At 38.1% G+C, this 21,351-nt stretch overlaps 1 protein-coding gene across 1 annotated transcript in view; it reads right to left on the bottom strand.

Annotated features, from left to right (window-relative positions):
- Positions 1–20,884, bottom strand: part of LOC145779026 (alpha-1,6-mannosylglycoprotein 6-beta-N-acetylglucosaminyltransferase A-like) — a 39,319-nt gene extending 18,435 nt beyond the window's left edge. The window contains exons 1-7 of the mRNA XM_082590608.1: positions 20,848–20,884; positions 19,376–19,452; positions 18,934–19,071; positions 18,247–18,435; positions 17,967–18,130; positions 16,636–16,763; positions 11,314–11,435 (exon numbers count right to left, since the gene is read on the bottom strand). Coding sequence (XP_082446734.1) covers positions 11,314–11,435; positions 16,636–16,763; positions 17,967–18,130; positions 18,247–18,435; positions 18,934–19,071; positions 19,376–19,452; positions 20,848–20,884 — 855 coding nt within the window. The remainder of the gene's footprint in view (positions 1–11,313; positions 11,436–16,635; positions 16,764–17,966; positions 18,131–18,246; positions 18,436–18,933; positions 19,072–19,375; positions 19,453–20,847) is intronic.
- Positions 20,885–21,351: the final 467 nt, after the last annotated feature.

The raw sequence follows: 21,351 nt of genomic DNA, 5'->3' as shown, positions 1-21,351 counted from the left end.
TGGATAGGTCTAAACGAAACAACACCGAGCTATCTAAGGCAGTTTGGGACCTTAAGGACAAGGGTGTTGACCCTAAAATAACTTGGTCCATCCACAGCTGTGCTCGGCCTTATAGTGGTGGTGGTCGTAACAATTGTGGCCTATGTTTGGCTGAAAATCTGGCCATTCTGAAGGCTGATAGTGGCCACCTTTTGAACAAGCGTTCGGAACTGGTCGGCAAATGTCGTCATAGAAACAAATTTAAACTCAAGTACTTCAAAATAAAATAAATTCCTTTTGATTTTCACAGGTTTTTTAAAATTTCATTTGATTTTTACAGGCTATAAATCTCATTTAATTTTTACAGATTTATAAACGGATTTTATTTCATTTGTTCAGGACACTACAGGTTACATCATCACAATTCCTTGGGATTTTTACAGGTTATAATTTTGAAAAAAATTAAATTTCATTTGATTTTTACAGGTTATAAATCTCATTTAATTTTTACAGGTTTAAAAACAATTTTTATTCATTCTGTGCAGATTACTACAGGTTGAGCCGATCATAACAAGCATTTTGCTTCTTTGTGATGTCATAGATGTTGCCATCATTGTTGCTTGGTTTCCATTGGGACAAATTGATTGATACTTTATCGTGGCGGATGAAGGCTGTCCTTAGTAATTCTGGAGTTTTTTTTCTGCAGATTGGATTACGGTTATAATATTTAATATCTTTTCAGGAATGCAGGTTTAGAGGTTTTTTTTGCAGATTAAATTACAGCTGTAATATTTAATATCTTCTCAGGAAGTACAGGTTTAGAGTTTTTTTTGGCAGATTAATTTACAGTTGTAATATTTAATATCTTTTCAGAATTATCGATTCTTTACTGTTTACATGTTTTTTGCAGACCTTCTGATGATCCGTTAGGTGAAACAATTTGTAAAGGCTTCAGATAGTAATAACTACATTTGATTTAAATCATCCATGTACATATTATTTGCAATATTGCAGAGAGTTAGTTCACCAGCACCGCTGGGATTCTGCTCGATCATTTTCTTTATAGCCAAGCAAGCGATATATGGGCTACTCTTTATTCCCCAAGGGTGTACACAAAAACGAAATGGTACCATCCTACCATTTTCAAGGTCATCATCTTCAAACCACAATATACGAAACAAATCCCTTTGCGACTCAGGTAACTTTATTTGAAAGAAGCATTTAGTCACATCAGCCATGAGACCAAATCTACCAAGCCGAAATCTAGCCAAGACATCTACCAGAGGGTTTAACAAGTCAGGACCCGAAAACATTACATCATTAACACAAGTTCCTCGAAATTCAGACTTGCCATCGTAAACAATACGCTTTTTTAATTGTGACGTCACAAAGTATGGGAAATACCATTCAAATCCCTTTACATTTTCTGCTTCACCAGCACGCTCAATATAGCCATTAGGTTTAAGATCCTTCATGGTGTCAGTAAGGAAATCACAAAGTTCAGGTTGTTTTAAAGCCTTCTTCCTTAAAGCAGCAGCTCTATCTGACGCCAACACAAAATTGTTAGGTAGATCAATATCTTCCTTCAACGGAACAGGTATCTCAAATCGACCATCTTTCAACTCAATATTCGGTTCGACAAGTTCTCTAGCCAACTTATCATTGCGAGACAATTCACAGGTTTCATTTTGCAAGGTCAAATCCTGAATGACTTTATTCAGGTCTGCTATTTCCATATCACGAGACTCAATTTTACGCTGAAAGCCAGAGATGACATCCGACTCTGAAGACGTCTGCACTCTGCACACATTTGCAACGCTTTCATCTAAGGGTGACTTACCACCACAAGCCAACCAACCGAGAGGAGTGAGTAAAGCATGCGGTTCACTACGATTTTCACCAACACGTTCTTCTTTTGCCCACATCAAATAAGCGTTGTCGTTGCCAATTAGTACATCTACAGTACTACAATCATTCAAATGAAACATATTCACGTCATGAAAATGACAGAAACCACTTAAATCCTGTTTATGCGGTAAAGTTTTAACATCGTCAGCCCAAGCTGGGTTAACCACCGAAGTTATATCACAAAACAGTTCATCTGTCTCTAACGACTGGATGTTGAGTTTAACAAGGTTAGCACAAGTAGGTTTCTGACCAGCCAGAGTATCCATTTTAAACGACGCTTTATCATACGGTTTAAGGCCAAGTTTGCACACCAAATCACTCGAAACAAACGTCAACTGCGAACCAGGATCATGCTGACAATACACCAACTTCGATTTGCCAGTCATTGGATTCAAAACACGAGCAGCAGTAACGCGGTTAAAGGCTGCTTTAACATTTCCAATCTTAACATTACGCACAGGAACTCTGGCACCAGCATCACCTTTGCCGATCGAATCCAGAGAATCACGTGACGTCACATAAAAATCATGCAGAAGAAAATAGTGTTTCCTATCGTTGTTAGGGCCACACTTACGACAGTTGTTTGCATGAACGCAATCCCTAACCATATGCTGGCGCAAACAATTCAAGCATTTGCCAGCTTTCACAATAACATCTCTCCGATCTTTAGGTGTCAAGCGCAAAAATTCTTTACAATTATACAAAAAATGATATTCAACTTGACCACGTGACGAACAATAAAAACACGCCGGTATGTCACTACGTCTGGCCACACCACCGCGCGGTGAGCCAACAGCAGTCGAGTACTGCGAACTCCCTGAAATCACATTATGATGGGGTTTTACCGACGTCTGCCTAACCGGACAAGAAGGCAATTTTCCTTTGCCAAACTTTTTAAAATGCTGCGACTCACCAGAATCGCCCATTAGCATAATGCTAAAATCAGTCGATTTGCGTGTTTCCTCCCGTACTACAAAATCAAACAAACTCTGAAAAGTAGGCTCATCAGTACCACCATACTGATCACCTAAAAAGTCAAGATAACGCTGCTTAGCGTCAAACGGGAGTCGCTTAGCCAAATCCAAAACAAAACGTCCTTCCAATTTGTCACGCTGACCATAAGCTTGCGCGTAAAGCAGACTGTTGTGTGCGACGCGAACACAACAGGTGCGGTAGTTAATTGCGCCGGTGACGTCACGATTTTCCTAATCCACCCGGCAGGACTGAGCAACTGTTAAAGCACGCCAACTTGAAGAAATCACTCGGTTTCCAATGACTGCTTCGCAGCAATGAAGTTTATACGGTTTTTCAAATTTGTTGACAAACAGTTTTCAATCCACTGTAGGCTACGGCACACAAGTTCCACAGGTTGGCCAATGACGCACGGTAGTATGACCGGATCAGTAATGCCAAATGATGCACTTGTACGCGAAGGATTCTATAGTGATTGACTCAGTAAGTTGAACTTTGAGAGATAGCAAGCTGCAAATATGGAATTCAGCCTACACGCAAATAAGTATTACCATAGCAGTTGTCAAACTTAAGTCCTTATTCAAATAGAAATACATAGCAGAGAAGCAGCTAACAAAGCATAAACATCAATCAATCAACGTTCAGTCACAAACTACAGTAACTAACAAGTTCGGCTAGCTGGCAAACTAGCAGCAAAAACGAAAACGTCTCGAAAGTTCCATAGACAATCTCGTGGTGAGTGTTGCCATTTGCAAATCAGCGATAACAATGAAGGGGAAACGACGCTAGGTGGCGAATACACAAATCAATGGGAGTAATGCAGTAAAACGAAAGGCAGGCTTTTCAAAGACCTGTTGAACATCTAACACAGACACTGCGACAATTCATCTTTAAACTCTTTCAAATCACTGGAAAAGATCGAAGTCAATTTGCTACCATAGCGATACTTTCTAATTTCCGGTTCGGCGAAAAGACCTCCACGAACTCCAAAACGCTGGGACAAGCGATCTAACGACATTTCTATCCTGTCTTCCTCTGACAAGCCAGGAGTGTCGGAAACCAAATTAGCAATCGTTTGAGCAGCTGTCCTAACACAAGCTGCTTGTAACAAAGCCAAACGAGTTCCTTTAAAGGGCGAAGCTGCCATTAAGGCCGTAACACGATTTTTAAAGAAGATAAATGGCATATTAGTACCATCGTAACCAATCAAGGCCGCCTTATCGAAAAACGTCCTACTATTTTGGTATTCAAAAAAGCAATCCTGTTGTTGAGAACTCGATTTAGCGGGAGAAGACAAGCTATATCCCTTAAGGGGCTGAAGGGGCTCAGTCACGTGCACAGCACGATCAATATCCTCACAAACGTTAAAATCAGTAGACGCGACACGCCTCTCACAACCACCCAAATTACGTGTAGCTGGGCGAGTAAAACTTAGCGGCGCAGAAAACTGTGAAGAGGGCAAAGCATTACTGCTTGTACGATCTGGGGGAAGAGTTCTGTTGTAATTCGCAGGCCTTGGCTTTAGATCCTTCGGAAGGTCCTGAGCTGCGGCCTCGAGACCTCCTGAAACAGTTTGAAAACGTGTGGATTGCCCAGGTCCACTCACGGATTGAACAGGCGCCTGGAAAAGGTTATGTAAATTAAACTGAGATTGATGTTCACTTCTGGAATGCCTAGAAGAGCCCTTCTTAGAACTACGCCGGGAGCCCACATCTGATCGATATTCAGCCAAAGCTACCTCTTTACGTTGTTCAGCCCTCAACTGTGCGTCTTTGAGTGCGAACTCAGCAGCTCTCGCTTCAGCTCTCGCGGCAGCCTCAACTCGTATGGCCTCAGCTCTCGCGGCGGCCTCAGCAGCTCTTGCTTCAGCTCTCGCGGCAGCCTCAACTCGTATGGCCTCAGCTCTCGTGGCGGCCTCAGCAGCTCTCGCTTCGGCGTCAGCTTGTATCTGGAGCTCCTCTCGTCTTAGCTGCAGGTTAATTTGTGCAACTATCCGTGACGAGCTCTCAGACATCCTAGTGCTTACATTTGAGGCGCTATCCTCAGGATGTATGTCAGCATCCAACCTATCTGACAACTCACTTACTTTTTGTTCGAAGTTATTTTTTAACGAGTTAAATTCGGGATCTACCCTATCACGAAGTTCTGCCAGAATTGCAGAGTTACAAATTTTACTCAAAAGAGCATGGAAATGCCGTAATTCCTCTTCTAAAGAAGATAACTTAGATCTAAAAATTAACAGTTCCTGTTTATCACTCTAGGGCCACAGAAAGTTCCCCAATTTGAGTCAAAATATCCCGTCTAAGATGCCGGGCCTCTCGAACTGACTTAGCCTCATCGTTAATGGGTCCCTCCCCAGAATGGCCTGCCCGACCGCAAAGAACATCATCAGGCTTAAACTCAGTCGAGTCGACGGCGGCCGAGTCCTTGTCGCCACCGAGTGTAGACATATTAAATGTTAGGGCTAAATTTAACAATTAAAAAATTAAGTTACACAAACACACAAAATTATTATGCTACAGTAGTTATAAAAAACTTAACTGCAAAGACCGTAAAAATACAAAAAGAATTTAAATGCACAATACCGTAGTTGTACGGGTATATGAAGTCCTAAAGTTCCACAAAACTTGCTTGGGATTCGTACACTTGAATCTTCAAGCACAGATCGATTGTCTTTAATCTTTTTTCTTGCCAATGAATGTCAATGTTGTTTTTTCTTCAGAACCAACAAAGAAACGCCTTTAATTTTTAGCTTGGTTCTTCAGTACCAACTGAGAAGAAAAGTCTTTAATTTTCTTGTGCTTCTGTAGACTACCAACCAATAAGATCTTCTTTTATTATTTCTTTGCTTCTGTACCAAACACTAGACAGAGTAACGTCTTTTATTCTTTATGTGCTTCTAGTGCTTCTTGGCCTACCAGCTAACAAGTTACGTCTTTTATTTTTTTATGTGCTTCTAGTGCTTCTTGGCCTACCAGCTAACAAGTCACGTTTTTTATTTTTTGTGTGCTTCTAGTGCTTCTTGGCCTACCAGCTAACAAGTCACGTCTTTTATTTTTTATGGTCACAGCGGTAAACCATAATCTCTTCGTGGGAAAATTGTAACATAAGATTCCCGAATCCGTTCGTCTGCATGTAATGACCGAAAAAGAAACACTCCTTCGAAACGTCTATTCAAAATTGTATTTCTGTAAAATTAGCCACCTGGCTGTCGAAAATGAGATGCAACGCCGTACACCACTAAAACTTGTCACTACAGAACAGATTACTTGGATAAAAGACGGAAATTTTCGTCCAGCTGACAAGCACTAAGCAAAACAGTTAAATGTGCGACTAACTCTCAAGCAACCATTTCACGAATGACCAGAATAGATATCAATATCTCAAACTCACGTACGCAGTACTGTGACGTAATAGTGAAAGACATTGTCACGCAATTCAAACAGGTGTTCAAAGGTGGTGATCCAATGTTTCATGTTTAAACAGGTTTGACACAAGTCTTACGAACGATGGTGCAATTTTGGCTCATTTTTAGGAAAAATTCCATGACGTAATACGCTAAGATTCAGTAGACCTGAACGGTTTTTATATGACGTTTGATTAGGTGAACAATTGTCTGGAACAACACTGTTCATGAGTTACGATAGAAACGTTTTTTCGGTGGTTTCCACAAGCGTTTGTTTCATGGTGCCTGGTTTCTTTCTCCCTGTTATTAGAGCCTATTTTTCGCTGATATGTTAGCAGCATAGCTGATCATTATTGTTGCCTGTATTGCGATGTGTCAAACATAAAACATTTCCTTGTTTACTGAAACTGTTAATTGCAAGATATCTTTTGTGAAGCGAAGTGACAACACCACTCTTGCTTGGCGATTAATATTCTGATGAAACTGCTCGCCTCGCTATGAGTGCGAAAAACAAGTGGCCTCGTTTTTTATGCAACGTTAAAGAAGTCCAAAGTGTTGTTAAAGAAGCTTGGCCTGGCAGTAGCGTTGTTCGACTAATTTTGTTGCGCGGTATTCTAAGATAAATATTTATAACATGTAACGCTGGATACTGGTTACGAAATGCGTTCTTTTCTAGCATAAGAGTCAACATACCTAAAATTTTATTAATGCGGCCCGCCACAGCTCTCCTAAGTGCCAAAGTGGTCCGCATGCAAAAAAGGTTGGTGACCCCTGTCCTAGAGTGCTGACCATTTGGAAATCTTATGGTGAAAATATGCCAAATTAAATGAAATGTTTTTAGTCAAAAATACAATTCAACTAAAATAGCTGTCGTTGGTTGTCCTAGGTACCACGGCAATCACAACACTTATGATAGCTGCCAGATCTATCACATTCTCTTCACAAAATCAAAAGTACCGAATAATGCAATGTTGAATTTAAGCCATGTCCAATCTCGACAAAATCGAACTTTAAAAATCAGCTTAATTTAGGTAAAATAAAGCGACGCTTTTACACAATGTAACCCGATGTACAAGATGTTTGAAGACTTTAGTTCAGTGTTTTTTAACGTTTTTGTAGTTGTGGAACCCCATCTCCAACGCATAACACAGTGAAGTCAGATATGGCAATTGAAAACCTTTTTATGGCCAAGAAAATTTGTTGCATATTTTGATTTTTCTCTGCGAGAAAAATTGATATTTCTCGTCTTAACACTTTGCTCCTCAAAGGGAGGCCGGATTTGGCCCCCCCCTCATATTTCCTTTAATTATTTGAAGCACAGTAACGCCATGCACTTGGTTTTTCTTGACTTTTCCTAAAATTGCCAGGCGGATCTGATGATATTAAATTTGATGCTAAAAGTTGTGTAGTTTTCTTGTAAATTCAAGATTTTGGTGAATTTTTGCTATTTCTAGCTAACTTCCAGCAAAGCGTGAAATGGATTACATTGCGATGACAAGCCATAAGCTCATAATTGCTTCGTGCATCGATATGCGCGAGCAGAGAGAAGCATTCTCTTGCTTTCTTTTGTTTGGTTTGACCTCAATAATACAAAGCGCGTTATTTCTTATGCTACAAAGAAAAGCCAGTGATCGCAAAGCTGTTAATTAGAAACAATAATAGCAAACGTTTTTTGCGTTATCAGCTCTACAAAGAAGAATAGCAATCCACGATCAAAATAGTAGACTATGGAGGCCACAAACTATTCAAAACAGTTGTTTCAAGCAGATAATATTCATTGACGAATAAAAAACGTTACAATAAGAAATCTTCTCTTGGATAAAGACACGAAAACTTGGTTTCGAAATAAACGTTCTATGGAAATGCTCTCATTGACAAAACTTGCAATTGAGGAAATGTATCACTGCAAATGCTTTTGGGAGAAGCCGGAGAAATAGCGTTTTTGCAAACAGTAATTGTGAGATACTCAAAATTATGAGATAGGCTTCATTTACACGTAGCAGCTAACTCGATGGCGTCCCTTCACTGATTTATGTCGCCTACTTGTTGTTATGTCCTGTATTTTTGTTTCACAGTGCACTGTGTTTTGTTCCAAAGAGCGCAAAATAAAGATGATAATGCTTCATCTACATTACAAAATATTTTGTAATGTAGGCCTACAAACAAAATGTACAATGTACACAATGTACATTACAAAATATTTTGTACTGTAGACGAGGCATAAAGTTAGGCGTCACATAAGACAAACAACAAATCAGCTTTCTTCATCATTGATTCAACATCTGAATACGTTGCGCCAATGTATAAGAGGCCGGCTATTGTGAAGACCCGCCATTTAGGCTATAAACGATCCGATTATACCAAAAGTGGGACAAACTAGTGGATCAAAGAATGAATAAACAATGCTGAGAAAACTAAATCTAAGTGACGAACAATACCGATGTCTTCATTTATCTTGGAAAAATGCTGCCCAAACTTATCAACAAAAAATACCGTAAATAACGGCAAGGATCCCGAAAGCAGAATTTGCTCAACTTTGGCATGAATTTAGTCAGACATCTACAGTAATAATTCCACACATACAATAACGGGCTCTCAACTGCTGTAAGATAACACGATGGTTCTGGTTCTGGGCGATTTGTGTAACAGTTTAGGGGAAGACACTACTTGAAATGATGCACCACACAAAAGATTTTCAATGAAGACTGAGTCTAAAAACCGATGTGGATTGTGCTGCACAATGACTTCAAGTTCAGGACAGACAAGGCACAAAAATATCACGATAAAAATAAAGACCTTGTGGGAGATTTTCGAGAATCATAACACGATGCAAATACCAAAAACGCATGGTTTGCATGCTGCTCTAAGCTGGCCGGCAACCACAAAGGTAGACAATACAGGCAGTTTATAATTCGATAACAGCGCAATAAACATTATAAATACGTAAACCGACAATTTTCTTTTACAAACGTTTTACGTCTAATAGTAAATTTTCCCTCAACAATTTTTTGTGAAGCACTTGCAAACCACGGTTTTATAAAATAATTCATCATTATTATTTTTTACTTCTCGGATATTGTAAAACGTCATCAGCAAAATCACAAAAAAAATTTCATTACTTCAATGTAGTAGGCCTAAGAATTTCTTATAGAATTGTAGCCACGTTGTTTCAACAAAGAAGCCATTTTTTAGCAATATAGAGTTATAGAAAATAATTTGCAATCATGCAAATGGTTGGAAAGAATCTAGGAAGTCTTCTCACAATCTGGCACAAAATGATTATGTTTATTGTATCTCTGTAAAATGTTTTACGACAAACTTTGAAGCTTCGTTATAATCATTTTTATCTTTGAAGTCAAAAGTTATTATTTTTTTTTTGGCCAGAAACATAATCACTGCCTTGCTGATGTTGTCGATATTACGCGTATTTTTAGTGCTTCAAACAATAAGGACCCAGTCAGCAATCCAGTCCTTTTACATTGATTCAACATTTGTAAACGTTAAATTTATGTAGATTTGCTGACTGTGGGTTATTTCACATTTCCTTTGTTTACGCACGTTCCTCAATTCGCTGTTGCATTATTTCGACGCTGGCGGCAATTCGCTGTTGCATTATTTCGAATTGATTGACACAATCTTCAATAAAAAGTGAGCTTCGAACTTAGCTTTGTTGATATAAATGCTGTATTTTTTGTGGATGTAATTTATGAGTCATGTTTATAAACACCCGTAAGCGAAATGACTTATGATGTGGCCTGCATGATATTTGTGATGCGACTTGACACAAATCCACAATTTCAAAAGCACCTAATTTGAACTTAGAAATTTCAGATAATTTCAACAACTTGTTCAACTGTCTTCTCTCTACTAAAAATATTCATACTACAAACTCAATTGTAGACCTAAATACACAAACGAAGATGTAAACAGCTATTCAAGCAGGCTAAGGTGTTACTTATGAGAAATTTGGTTCCATAAAACTAGAAGCTAGCCATGAGTTTGGGAATGCATTAGTTTAGGATAAAAATGTAAGACAACAAACGCAGTTTTGTTTTTTTTTCAAATTCGTGTAACAATGTTACTTTGATTGTAACTATTTTAGAATCAGTGAGTAGCTTACAATAAGATTTGCTCGCAAGTCGTAAATTCTAATCAATGCAATGATTCGGCACACCGCACACACACTTCGTGCGTTCGATCGAGCTCTTTGTTATTCAGAAGTTTGCATGAAATCGGATTAGCACGGTAATTAAATAGCGGCAAGTTAAATCAAAATTGTCGTTTTTGGGTACCTTTGCAAAAATTGAAATATCAAGTTTAACATATAAAATTTTAAAATAATGACTTTTCAAACTTATATACAAATGATTTGCTTTCACACCAGTGCAACTTCTGTTCAAATAGCATCAGCGGATAACACGTAACAGCTGATTGAATTTGATCCAAAAACGGCCCCCCCTTGAGCAGTTAACTTCCAAAAAAACGTTGAAAAGCAAAGGGTTAATTTGGACACACGAGCCAAAATGTTGACACAAAATAGCCAACGCACCTCTGTGCGTAACAGAAGGGTGACATCATCAGAATCTATTTCCTCACACACTTTTTTAAAACTCTGGCAGATTGGCCTTTACTGCCACATTTTACAGTATGTAGACTAATGCACAGATTTTACAATTGGGCTATATTCAAAATATTTAAAACTCACGTAATCCCACAACATGTTTTTCGGAACAATAGGGTTCCACAGAGCACATTTTAAAGAACACTGTTTTACAATTTTGGTAAAGAGGTAATTTTTTTAATCATAAGCAGATAAAACCAAGTAACGATACGTCATTTAACATAATCTACGAAATTGAATTAAAAATTCTAAGCGTTTTCAGCTAAACAACATGTTAGCTCTTATTAAGCATCTGAATAACTGAATTATTACACATTAAGCGAAATACGAAATGCAGAAGAGTGAACTAAACTTGGCAAAGGAATTACCCACATCACATGACAATGCCTAATACTTAAAATAGCATTTTACTAATAACTTACTGTACCTTCCAAAACTCCCCCTGTTTTCCATAAACGAGAGCCATGTGTTGTTTTTCAGCAGGGTTTGACGAGTCGTTAGATATTACATCAGTCACAAACCCAAGAAAAGTGTTGTCTGGAGTGTGAGCTATCAGGAGACAGAGAAATTATTCATCAATTAAATACTCATTTTTAGGTCCAAATACTTATCATTGGACATTAGGTAAGCCTAGTTTTTTCGTGGTTTGACGCCGTTCAGCTTACATTCAAGACAATCAAAACCAGTGCCGGATTAAGGGGGGGGGGGGCGGACTGGGCTGAAGCCCAGGGCCCCCACTTTTGGGGGCCCCCACCTCAAGAAAAAAATCTACTAATTTTTTAGTTGCACAGCTAGAGATTACTGCTTTAATTCGTATCTCAAACAAGCAAGGGTGGCTCACCCAAATGTGCTGCGGTGCTGCAGCACCCCTGCCCAGCCCCAGTTATTCAATTTTTCTTCGTTTTGTTAACAAAAAACATATTTATTTGATACTTTCATATCCGAAAATGGTACGGATTACGGGTCAAAGTTATGATAATGCTGCCAATATGAGTGGCAGGTATAACGGTCTTCAAGCTCTTCTGCGCGAGAAATGTAGTGTAGCTCATTATGTCCCTTGCACAGCACATTCACTTAATTTAATCGCCAGCCTAAATGTCTTGTAGAAACATGCCGTTCTGCCGCTGAGCTTTTTGAATTGTTGCAAAGCCTTTATTCATGGCTCGTCTCGTCTACTCATCGTTGGCAAGTCCATCGAAAATTCCTAGATGGTTTGCCTGTTTTGAAGACATTATCTGATACAAGATGGTCAGTTAGATATGATGCAGTTCTTCTTCTATCGAGTCTTATAAAGTTCGTTGATACACCACAGATTGACACATTCTTCCGCAACGGAGTTATACACTGACAGGTCCCACCTACTGCACCGTGTTGCAAGCCGAGGGCAAACAAGAAGGTGATCCGCTGCATAGGCGTAGCCAGGGAGGGCGAAAGGGGCCATGCCCCTCCCCCCAAATTTTCCAAGTTTGGATTCCAAAGTTGAGCCCTTTGTTGAAAATTTAATAAAGTTTGTAGAAATTTATATCGTTTTCCAAGACATCTGGCTATTAACACCCCCAAGGACTTGTTTTAGAAAGACACCAATAAATTTTGCAAATCGTAAATCGCGCAAAATTTACGCGATTTACGTTTCTTTGAACTAATTTATGGAAGCAATTTCAGAATGGCTTACTCTGTTGGGTTTTTGTGTAGTTATTGAGTTTTTGTGTAGCTGAGTTTTTAGTGTTCTCTAATTTTAGCCGCAGTTTTTGCCCGTTTGTGTGTAAGAGTTATCTGTAATAAGTTAATAGCTGTTTATCTGCTAACAAATTTCATACAAATATTACTCTAAAAGTGTTTTCAGAAAGCGCTATAATCCATTATTTGAGTGTAATTTTTCAAAATTTTTCCGGGGGAGCATGCCCCCGGACCCCCCTAGAATACGCGTGCCTTCGGCACGCTCTAATCCCCCTACCACTTTTATTGCTTCAACCCACCAGGATACACCACTGCACATCAAGTGGCGATGGCTTTAAATCAAACACTTTGTTGTTCTCTTCAATTCATCAAATATTTGGCTTCCCCTAAAAATTTTTCTGGCTACGCCACTGGTCCGCTGTTTGGGGCTCGGTGCCACAGATACATGCAACTGGGCCCGTATCGTAGCCCCACTCCACCATTCATTTTTAGCGAAAAATGTCACTTGATAAGGGCCCCCACTTTCAGCTCAGCCCAGGGGCCCATACACCCTTAATCCGGCCCTGATCAAAACCCAAAAGTGGTAGTAACTTAGATTAGCACATCCAGGTGGCCATGGCACGTCATAAAGACTCATAAATCATGCGAGTGAAAAAATGATTGATTAGCTTACACACCAAAAATACTGCAAGAGAAAGGATGTCCGACGTTTTTTCGTAAACAGTTGTTCGTAAAACAATTGTTCGTAAACAATTCTTCGTAAAGTTAATTTTTCGTGACACAATTCTTCGTAAAGCATTTCTTCGTGCGTACAATTGACCGTAATACTAATTGTTCGTAAAACAGTTACAATTCTTTACGAACAATTAATTAGGGTAGCGTATATGCTAGAGATGTGCTAGATGTGACGTGCTGTAGACGAGCAGACAGAGTGTAGACTGTAGAGTCCCTGATTCAGAATGGCAGCGAAAAAGGAAAGCCAAAACTTTTGTATGGTGGCCAGCTTTATTACAAAGATTATAGTGCACTTAACGCACAAGGGCAAGAAACTACTTATTGGAAATTTGAGCATTTTCAAAGGAAATGTCTTGCACGAGTAACAACAGGGGCGTCGAAACAATTTTTGACTGGGGGGCGGGCAGGATTATGAAAAAGGGCACTTTTGTTGCTGAAAAGCCAACTTTTGTAAAACTTCTAAGATAAGATATAGCGATAATGCTCATCTATCAGCTCACTATCGAGTAATAATACAAGTGTCCGGTATACAAAGAAGGACAGCATGCTATGTTATAATGATGTGACCTATTGTGTTGCAAAACTTGTGCTGTGAATATTATTTTGAGCTTTTGATTGAAAGCTTTTGATTAACGATTTCAAAAATATTTTCATTGTCGAATATCTCGAAAACTAGAGCCAATTCGAAAAAACTAAGTGCAGTTTCGGAATCAGGGGTCTTGAAATACTTTAAAATGACTCTCACCTTTATTTGTGCTAAAAATTTTTTGTTGGCCTGTATTATAATTAGGCTAAAAGCGAATAGCAGAAATTGTTATATTGCAAAATGTGCATTAGCTTACATAACTTTAAAAGGGCACCGTTGCCCCCTGTCCCTCCATAATGCTCACCCTGCCTCCCGCTTCCGGCGCCCCTGAGTAACAACTGAAAAATTGCTCACAAACAATTGACCTATCACCTGTTTACGAACAATTCACCATACGAACAATTGATGTATAAGAAGAAATGATTTACGAAGAATTGTTTTACGAAGAATTAATTTTACGAACAACTGTTTACGAACAATTCACCTATAATCAAGAGAAAGAGAGGAAGAAAATAGATCTGTGAAAGAACGAGTTCAAATCTGATAAAAAAAAAAAGAAGGACGTTGTAACAATTGCGAGTGAAAATTTCACGATGAAAATTGAATTTACAAGTCTTACGTCTACACGTTTTCCAAAAAACTTCATTCAAGGCTAAAAGACACAATCAATATAAGCCAAATTCTCCTCGTAAAGAGAATGAGGATGCTTCCGTTTACATTATTTTTTAAATTGCTTGTTCCAGCAAAACTATGAGTCTTTCAAAAATAGTTTTTACATCATTTGCTGGTTTTAAACCAGCTTACGGTGGTATGCCGGCTGCATAGCCGAGTAGTTAGAGCCGTGGTTCAACGTTCAATAGGGTGTCGCCTCAACACTGCTCAAGAGCAAGTGGCTGTGTTTTTGGCAAGACACTTAAAGACATGCCGTCGATTGCGGAGTGCAGAGATGGGCATGATTTATCTTGAAGATCACTTTTATTTTGGTAATCTTGATCTTGAACGTGTGACCTTGATTTTGAAGAATAATAAGACCAAGATCACTTTAATATTGGAGTTTACTTACAAGATAGAGGAATTTTGTTACAATTCGTACTGTAGCCTACAAAGTAATGAGTGAGAATTTCTAACATTAAGCCACTGTTAATATGATATGTGTTTAAGAAAAGCCGATTTAAATTTTCAACAGTTTGGTCATTGTTGCGATTTCAAAATTTAAAAAGTTTTCTGAGTTGGTCATAATAAATAAGTCAACTTTCGTGTATACTTTATGTTGACGTAGGCTATGACAAAAAAAAAGATTCAACTTTGTTCACAATTTTGTTTTGTGAATTCCAAAGAGTTATTTGCTTTCTTTGACCCAATTTTAGATGTTTAAAAAGTTTAGAATAACGATGTTAAAAAATCTGGACTCGGTAGCCGATTTTGGTCATGTAGTGGTTTATTGCAGACAATCAACCAGACTAATAATAATCAATTATTTGAGGTCTAAGTATAAATAAATATATTAAATGTGAAAACATAGCCTATGCTGCTTTTTTTTTGCGTAGCTTTTGTAATTTTGTTTGGATTGGTTTATCTGACCGCAGACATCTGAACGTTTTTGATAGTGCAAGCTGCATGCAGACAATATAGACCGGGAGCCAGGTCGATTTATTTGACTGTCTGGGTCAGTAAGGTTTGACACGTGTTTCTAGACTGAAATTTTGTGTAGATTTCAAAACTAAACCTCTTGCACTAGCCTGACCGTTTTTGTTATATTAAGCATTTTCCGAGATGATACCTGTCAATATCGCTATATCCGTTAGGGTGCACCATTTGCCCCCCGACCTTTAGCAAAAAGCCTGAACTTTTTTTTGCTTGTGAGGTTATCTTAGAAAACAACTTTTGAAAAGTTTCATTTTGATTGGACAAAGTTTAACCCCCCCACCCGGCCATTTTCTAAGAGGACTAACGCATTTTCTTCACATTATCGCCACTAGATGGAGCTACTTACAAGATGCAACTGCATATTTACTTTGGAAACATACCCCTTTTCATTCTGAATAACTTAAAAAAAAAATCTGAATTGGCCAATGGGAAGCAGAAATATGGGCAGTTTTGTACTCTTCCTTAGCGCAATACTGCCTCTAGTGGCCAAAACATAACAACAATTATCTCCTTAAATGTTCATCCAATTGAAGCAAAACTGCTGTCTAACCCCCCATTTTCAAGGGTGGTGAGTTCATTTTTGCTGCTAGTTTTAAAGATTCTAGCCACTAGGTGGCAGAAAACCTGCTTTTCATAAGTTTAAGCTAACGTAACCGCTTGGACTTGACTTCAAATATGCAAAGTTTCAACAAATGGAACTCATTGAGATGTGTATCATTGAAAACAAACAAAGAAAGAACAGTGCAACATCTATTGTAATTGTGATAGATATTGTACAGCAATAACCTTACACGAATTTCACATCATAAAGGTCTCACAGGTAATGAAACAGTAAACTCGCAAGTCGACAGCAGTGGCCGAGTGGTTAGCGCGTTGGGCTCGCAGTCGAGAGCCTGTGTGTTCGACTCCAGCCACCCGCACTTGCTGTTTCTCTGGGCAAGAAACTTTACGATAATTGCCTCTACCCAGTGATCGATTTCGAGTAATGTACCAAATTTAAGTCATAAGTGGAGTAGACAACCGGAAACAGACATTGCCGTCGGCTGCAGCGTGGGTCAGGTGTACGTCGGTACGCACGTCGGATACGTATATAGAATAACTTACTAAAGTAACTGTTGGATACTTTTTTCAACATTTCCAATCCAGTTATATCGATATAGATTAAGTCAAAAAGATGCTTGCGCAGTGGACAACTAATATTATTCACTGTGTAAAAATAATCTTCAAATTTTCTGCAAAAAAAAGATAAATTAATAAAACAAAATGAGCAAATAAATAAACTTTTTAACGATAAGCTGTAGTGTATAGGCTGTTGATTTCCGATTTATAAAGTAAATGAGGTAGACAATAGACTATACGTAGACGGTAATACTTAGACGCTAGAAAAGAAATCAATCCTTTCACTTTAAAGTTCATATACAGTTATTCATGACCTACGGTACTGTATTGTTTTTTTTTTCAATTTTCATTTAAAAATATATATACAGGCCTATAGGCTATCAATCATTATGACTTTTGAGCATCAAATAATGAACGTCAGAGAGAAATAAAATATTATTATCATTCAACGTTTTTTAATTTAATTAGCCTAACAACAGGACATGTAAACAAAACAAAAAACCTTTTTCATTTTTTTGGACTTTAATTCTTCAAAGATCGATTTTATGTAATTTTTGAATGCTAAACCACGTGATGCCCACTTAGAGCTCTGAATGTCAAAGTGAAGAAATTAAAAAAAGCGCGGGTAGACGGCAGGAGTAACTTTAAAAAAGAACCTTAATATTAAATTAATTTTTTTCTGCGATACTTCCACATCAGATTTTTAGAACATGATAACAAAAATTAGTTTTTTGCCAAAAGTTATGTGCAGTAATTGGTGTTACATTTACGACCTATATGTGGAGTGCCGTGGGCAAAGGTTTCTTTCATGGAGGCAAAAATAACTTAATAATCTAACCAACAATGCTTTTGTATTAGGCCTAAATTTTGTGAATTATTGCAAAACACTGGCAAAGAGATTGCCAGTTATTTCTTTTAGATTCCATTTTAACTTGCCACTCCTTTTTTATTATTAATTTCGGGTCAAACACAAAATGGTATCAAAGTTGTAGTTGTGGGCAACTGGGCATATATCAGTTATTTTAACCTATATGGCACAAATTTCTAAATATACCACAGTGTGTACGCTATGTGCACGCAACGTAAAATGCACAACGTCAACCAAAAATAACAATTACCAGTTACCGTTGTTATAACTCAAGACTTCGACCTGATGGAAACATGAGCTGGAACTTGGATTTAGCACGCCCAAATTAGCTTAAATTAATTGTCAAAGTTTATCTGAAAAAAATTGTGCAGATCATTGTAATCTCGGCTACTTGTATAGACTGATAGGATACAAATGTCACAATTTTTAGTTTCAAATTAGGCCTAACCTTTTTAGGTCATGTTTAGAATTCGTTACTGTCACTTCATGTCCAAGAATGTATAGAGCAGCAATAAGATCAGCCCATTGAACCAATTCACCAAGAGGACCTCCAGTGTGAGCTTTTTCTCCAACACCCCAATCCATGGACAATAAACCGGGATATATAAGAATCTAATCAAAAACAAGAAGCAAGTGAAAAAAAATAACTCGATTCGAATTAAAACATTTTTAAGCTCATTTGTTGGAAACAACCCACTGCAGTAATGACGGATATTTTAAGGTCTTACTTTTTTCTTTTCAAACTTTTGAAAATCAGATTTTCTGGCTATTTGTCGTGCCGAGTCAAGCCACGTCTTTTTCATTCTTTTAATTCTTGTTAAAATCCATTTGAAATCAATAGCTTCCCCAATCATCTCGTACAAGGCGGAGAAATTTTCTCGCACAATCAATTTTTCTGGTATGCTTGCAGAACTAATCTTTATTAAAAAGTAATAATTTAATGTAAGGTTTTGTCAAGAAATTTCAAACTAAGTAGAATATTTATTGTTTTGGTACGATGTAATATACTGTATATGTTCGCCCTGTTATCTCAGTGATTGTTCGCCCCATTAGCTCAGCGGTTACAAGCTCGACTCAAGATCACACGATGCTGGTTCAGCTCTTAATGGTCCATTCAGCGGCAACTATTGTGGATGGAATAATTTCCCGGAAACATCATTTGAATAATCGGAAACTTCACTCTGCCAATCTCGGTAACCAGCCCTGCGTTAAAAGCCTCTACAAGTATGCAAAACTACCAAGAATAACCTATCAAGGCTTTGTCAGTCCGAGGATAAAAATTCAATCTCAAACTAAATTTAAAATTCCACATCTTGCTATGGCAAGTTTGTTTTAGTATCCAATCCTGAAAAATGCAGTAGGCTACCCTAGTTAATCTACTCATACTCTTGTCTTTAACTCAGAAAAGCACTGACTTGAATCTGGTTTGACTTCTTTGGGCTGACAGGACACCATTGTTCAACTGTACTCAGATATTCTAGCATTGAGCACTCGGTGCCATTTATTCCCCATTCTGCATAGCAAACATCGGACTGCCAGGACTCTTTCAAAAACTGCGGAGAAATTGTTACGTAAAGTTTAAAAACTACTGGTTGTTAGAAGAGCAGTTTGAGTTATTGCAAAGATAGCCTACCTCACATCTTTGTGGATCACCAAGGGTCGGAAACAGAACATAATTTAACTACGTTTGTTTTCATGCTAATCGGTTCAGCAATCTGTCAGCTGTCAGCTAGCGTCTGCATAACTTAATGAAAAACGATGGATTTGGCCAGCTGGAATTTCAAACTGATTACTACAATGAGTAAGCTATATGAATGTTTCAACAACGTACGGTAGGCCTATTGCCTACCTACCCACCTGCAATCTCGATGAGCAAGACGAATAACCTTCAAAAGATGTGACCCCACAAGCAGAAGATTTATTTATCGATGGTTCTAAAAATACGATGAAAAGTTTAATTTTTTCTGAAGCAAACCAACTAGTTTTATAATTAATATCGAAAAAATGGACTTGCCTGAACTATCTAACTGTCCGATGTTTTTGTTTAAGTTTTTTCCTCCATTTTCTATATTTTCCATTTCATCTTGCAAATCTTTTATTCTCACATTGAGCTTCTTTAGGTAATGCACTAAACAAAAAATTAATGTCAGATTGGCAAGACATAGGCTAAAGTTCAAGAAATCTTTCGCAAAAAGCACTGTTGACTGTAATTTAGACTACAGAGTGTGTTGTGATTGCACTAGATTTTTTTAGCCCTTTTAGGAGGAACATGGTGCCGCACCCTTTCCTCTTGAAAAATTTAGCTAAATGCTTTGGCGTAGGCTATAGAAAGTTTGACGTTTAACCAAGGCGTGAGGAGTAGTCTTGTAGCAAAAGATTACCTCCAAAAACAACAACTGAAGCTCAGTAAAACCAACACTGCAACTGCAACTTTTCATACTACGTGAGTTAAAAACCTTCACCACTATCAATGTATCTCTGTGTATCTCTAACTCTTCAAGAGAGCAAATCCTGCAGCCTACCCCTCCTCTACTTTATCAGCAAGTCTATCGATCTAGCGCCACAATGCGTAAGTTAGCCTACACCTATTGTAGACAACTCAAATAAATGATGTGGTGTCTGACGTGTCTGCATGTTCAGAGCCAACAAAATGGTCTACTCTACATAGTAACGTTTAACAGAATCGAACACACTGAGCTTTGCCAAAAATACAAAAAAAAACAACAACAAAAAAACAGAAAAATACTTGACTTGATTGCAAATGAGCCCAGCAACTGGGTATCTGATCAATACAAACTCTCTACGTTACTCTAATGAGCAGTCAAGAAATATTTTTGTTTCAAATGTGCTCCAATGATTAAACTGTCTTACTAAGCGGACATGATTTTAGTGGTGCAGAAATGGAACACAGCCTTTCTCCAACGCGCATTGGTCTGCGCTGAATAAACCCGGGAATTTGTGGTTTCCACCTTAGCATGGAGATTAGCTTCTTGCAACTTGCAAGTGCGTTGCTGAGGAACAAACTGGCCGGCTCAAGATCATGCGACGCTGGTTCGGCTCTCGGGGTGTGCGCTTGAGCAACGCATTTCAGGACTACCCTCCATTCAGCGGCACCTAGTCAATGGAATAATTCTCCGACAACAACATTTTAACAATCGGAAAAAATTCACTCTGCTAGTCTCGGTAACCGGCCCTGTGTCAAGAGCCCCTACACAAGTATGTGAAACTACCAGGAATAACCTATCAAGGCTTTGTCAGTCTGAGGATAAAGATTCAAAACCAAAACCAAACCAAGTTACATACGGAGAACCAAACGAAATTCTACTTACTTGTATTATTGTCGATTTCATTTCCATTTGAATACATTTTAGCAAAAAGTCGTATTTTACCCAGAGCATTGGAGTCCCAATGAAGTCTTTCTGTTCACAGGAAACATAATGTGATTCGAAGCTATAACATTGTTTCGTTGTCTATAGTCAAGTCATGGTTAAAAAAAAATATAGCCTGAAATCAATCACTGGTTTATTTTTTCTCAAATTATTACGATAATACACAAGTACGGTACGTCATATAAAACCTTGCGAGGTCACCAAGTCAGCTTCCACCCCTGCAGTATTTTATAGAAGATATTACCAATGCAAATTATAGGCCAAGCCTAGTGAAAACACAAGAAAAAAAAGCATATTAAATAAGGGTACAATCACAATGTGGTGGTTAATACACACACACCAACCATGAGAAAATTGTAGCTATGGGAACATAACGTAACGAACGTAAGTTGGTTTCCTGAAATTTTAAGTTTGAAACTTACGTTTAAACTAGGATCCAAAACT

This window comes from Aplidium turbinatum, chromosome 10 (assembly GCF_918807975.1).
Source record: "Aplidium turbinatum chromosome 10, kaAplTurb1.1, whole genome shotgun sequence".
Lineage (NCBI taxonomy): Eukaryota > Metazoa > Chordata > Ascidiacea > Aplousobranchia > Polyclinidae > Aplidium > Aplidium turbinatum.
Note: the sequence above shows the minus strand (reverse complement) of the source record. Positions and strands in the feature narration are given on the sequence as shown.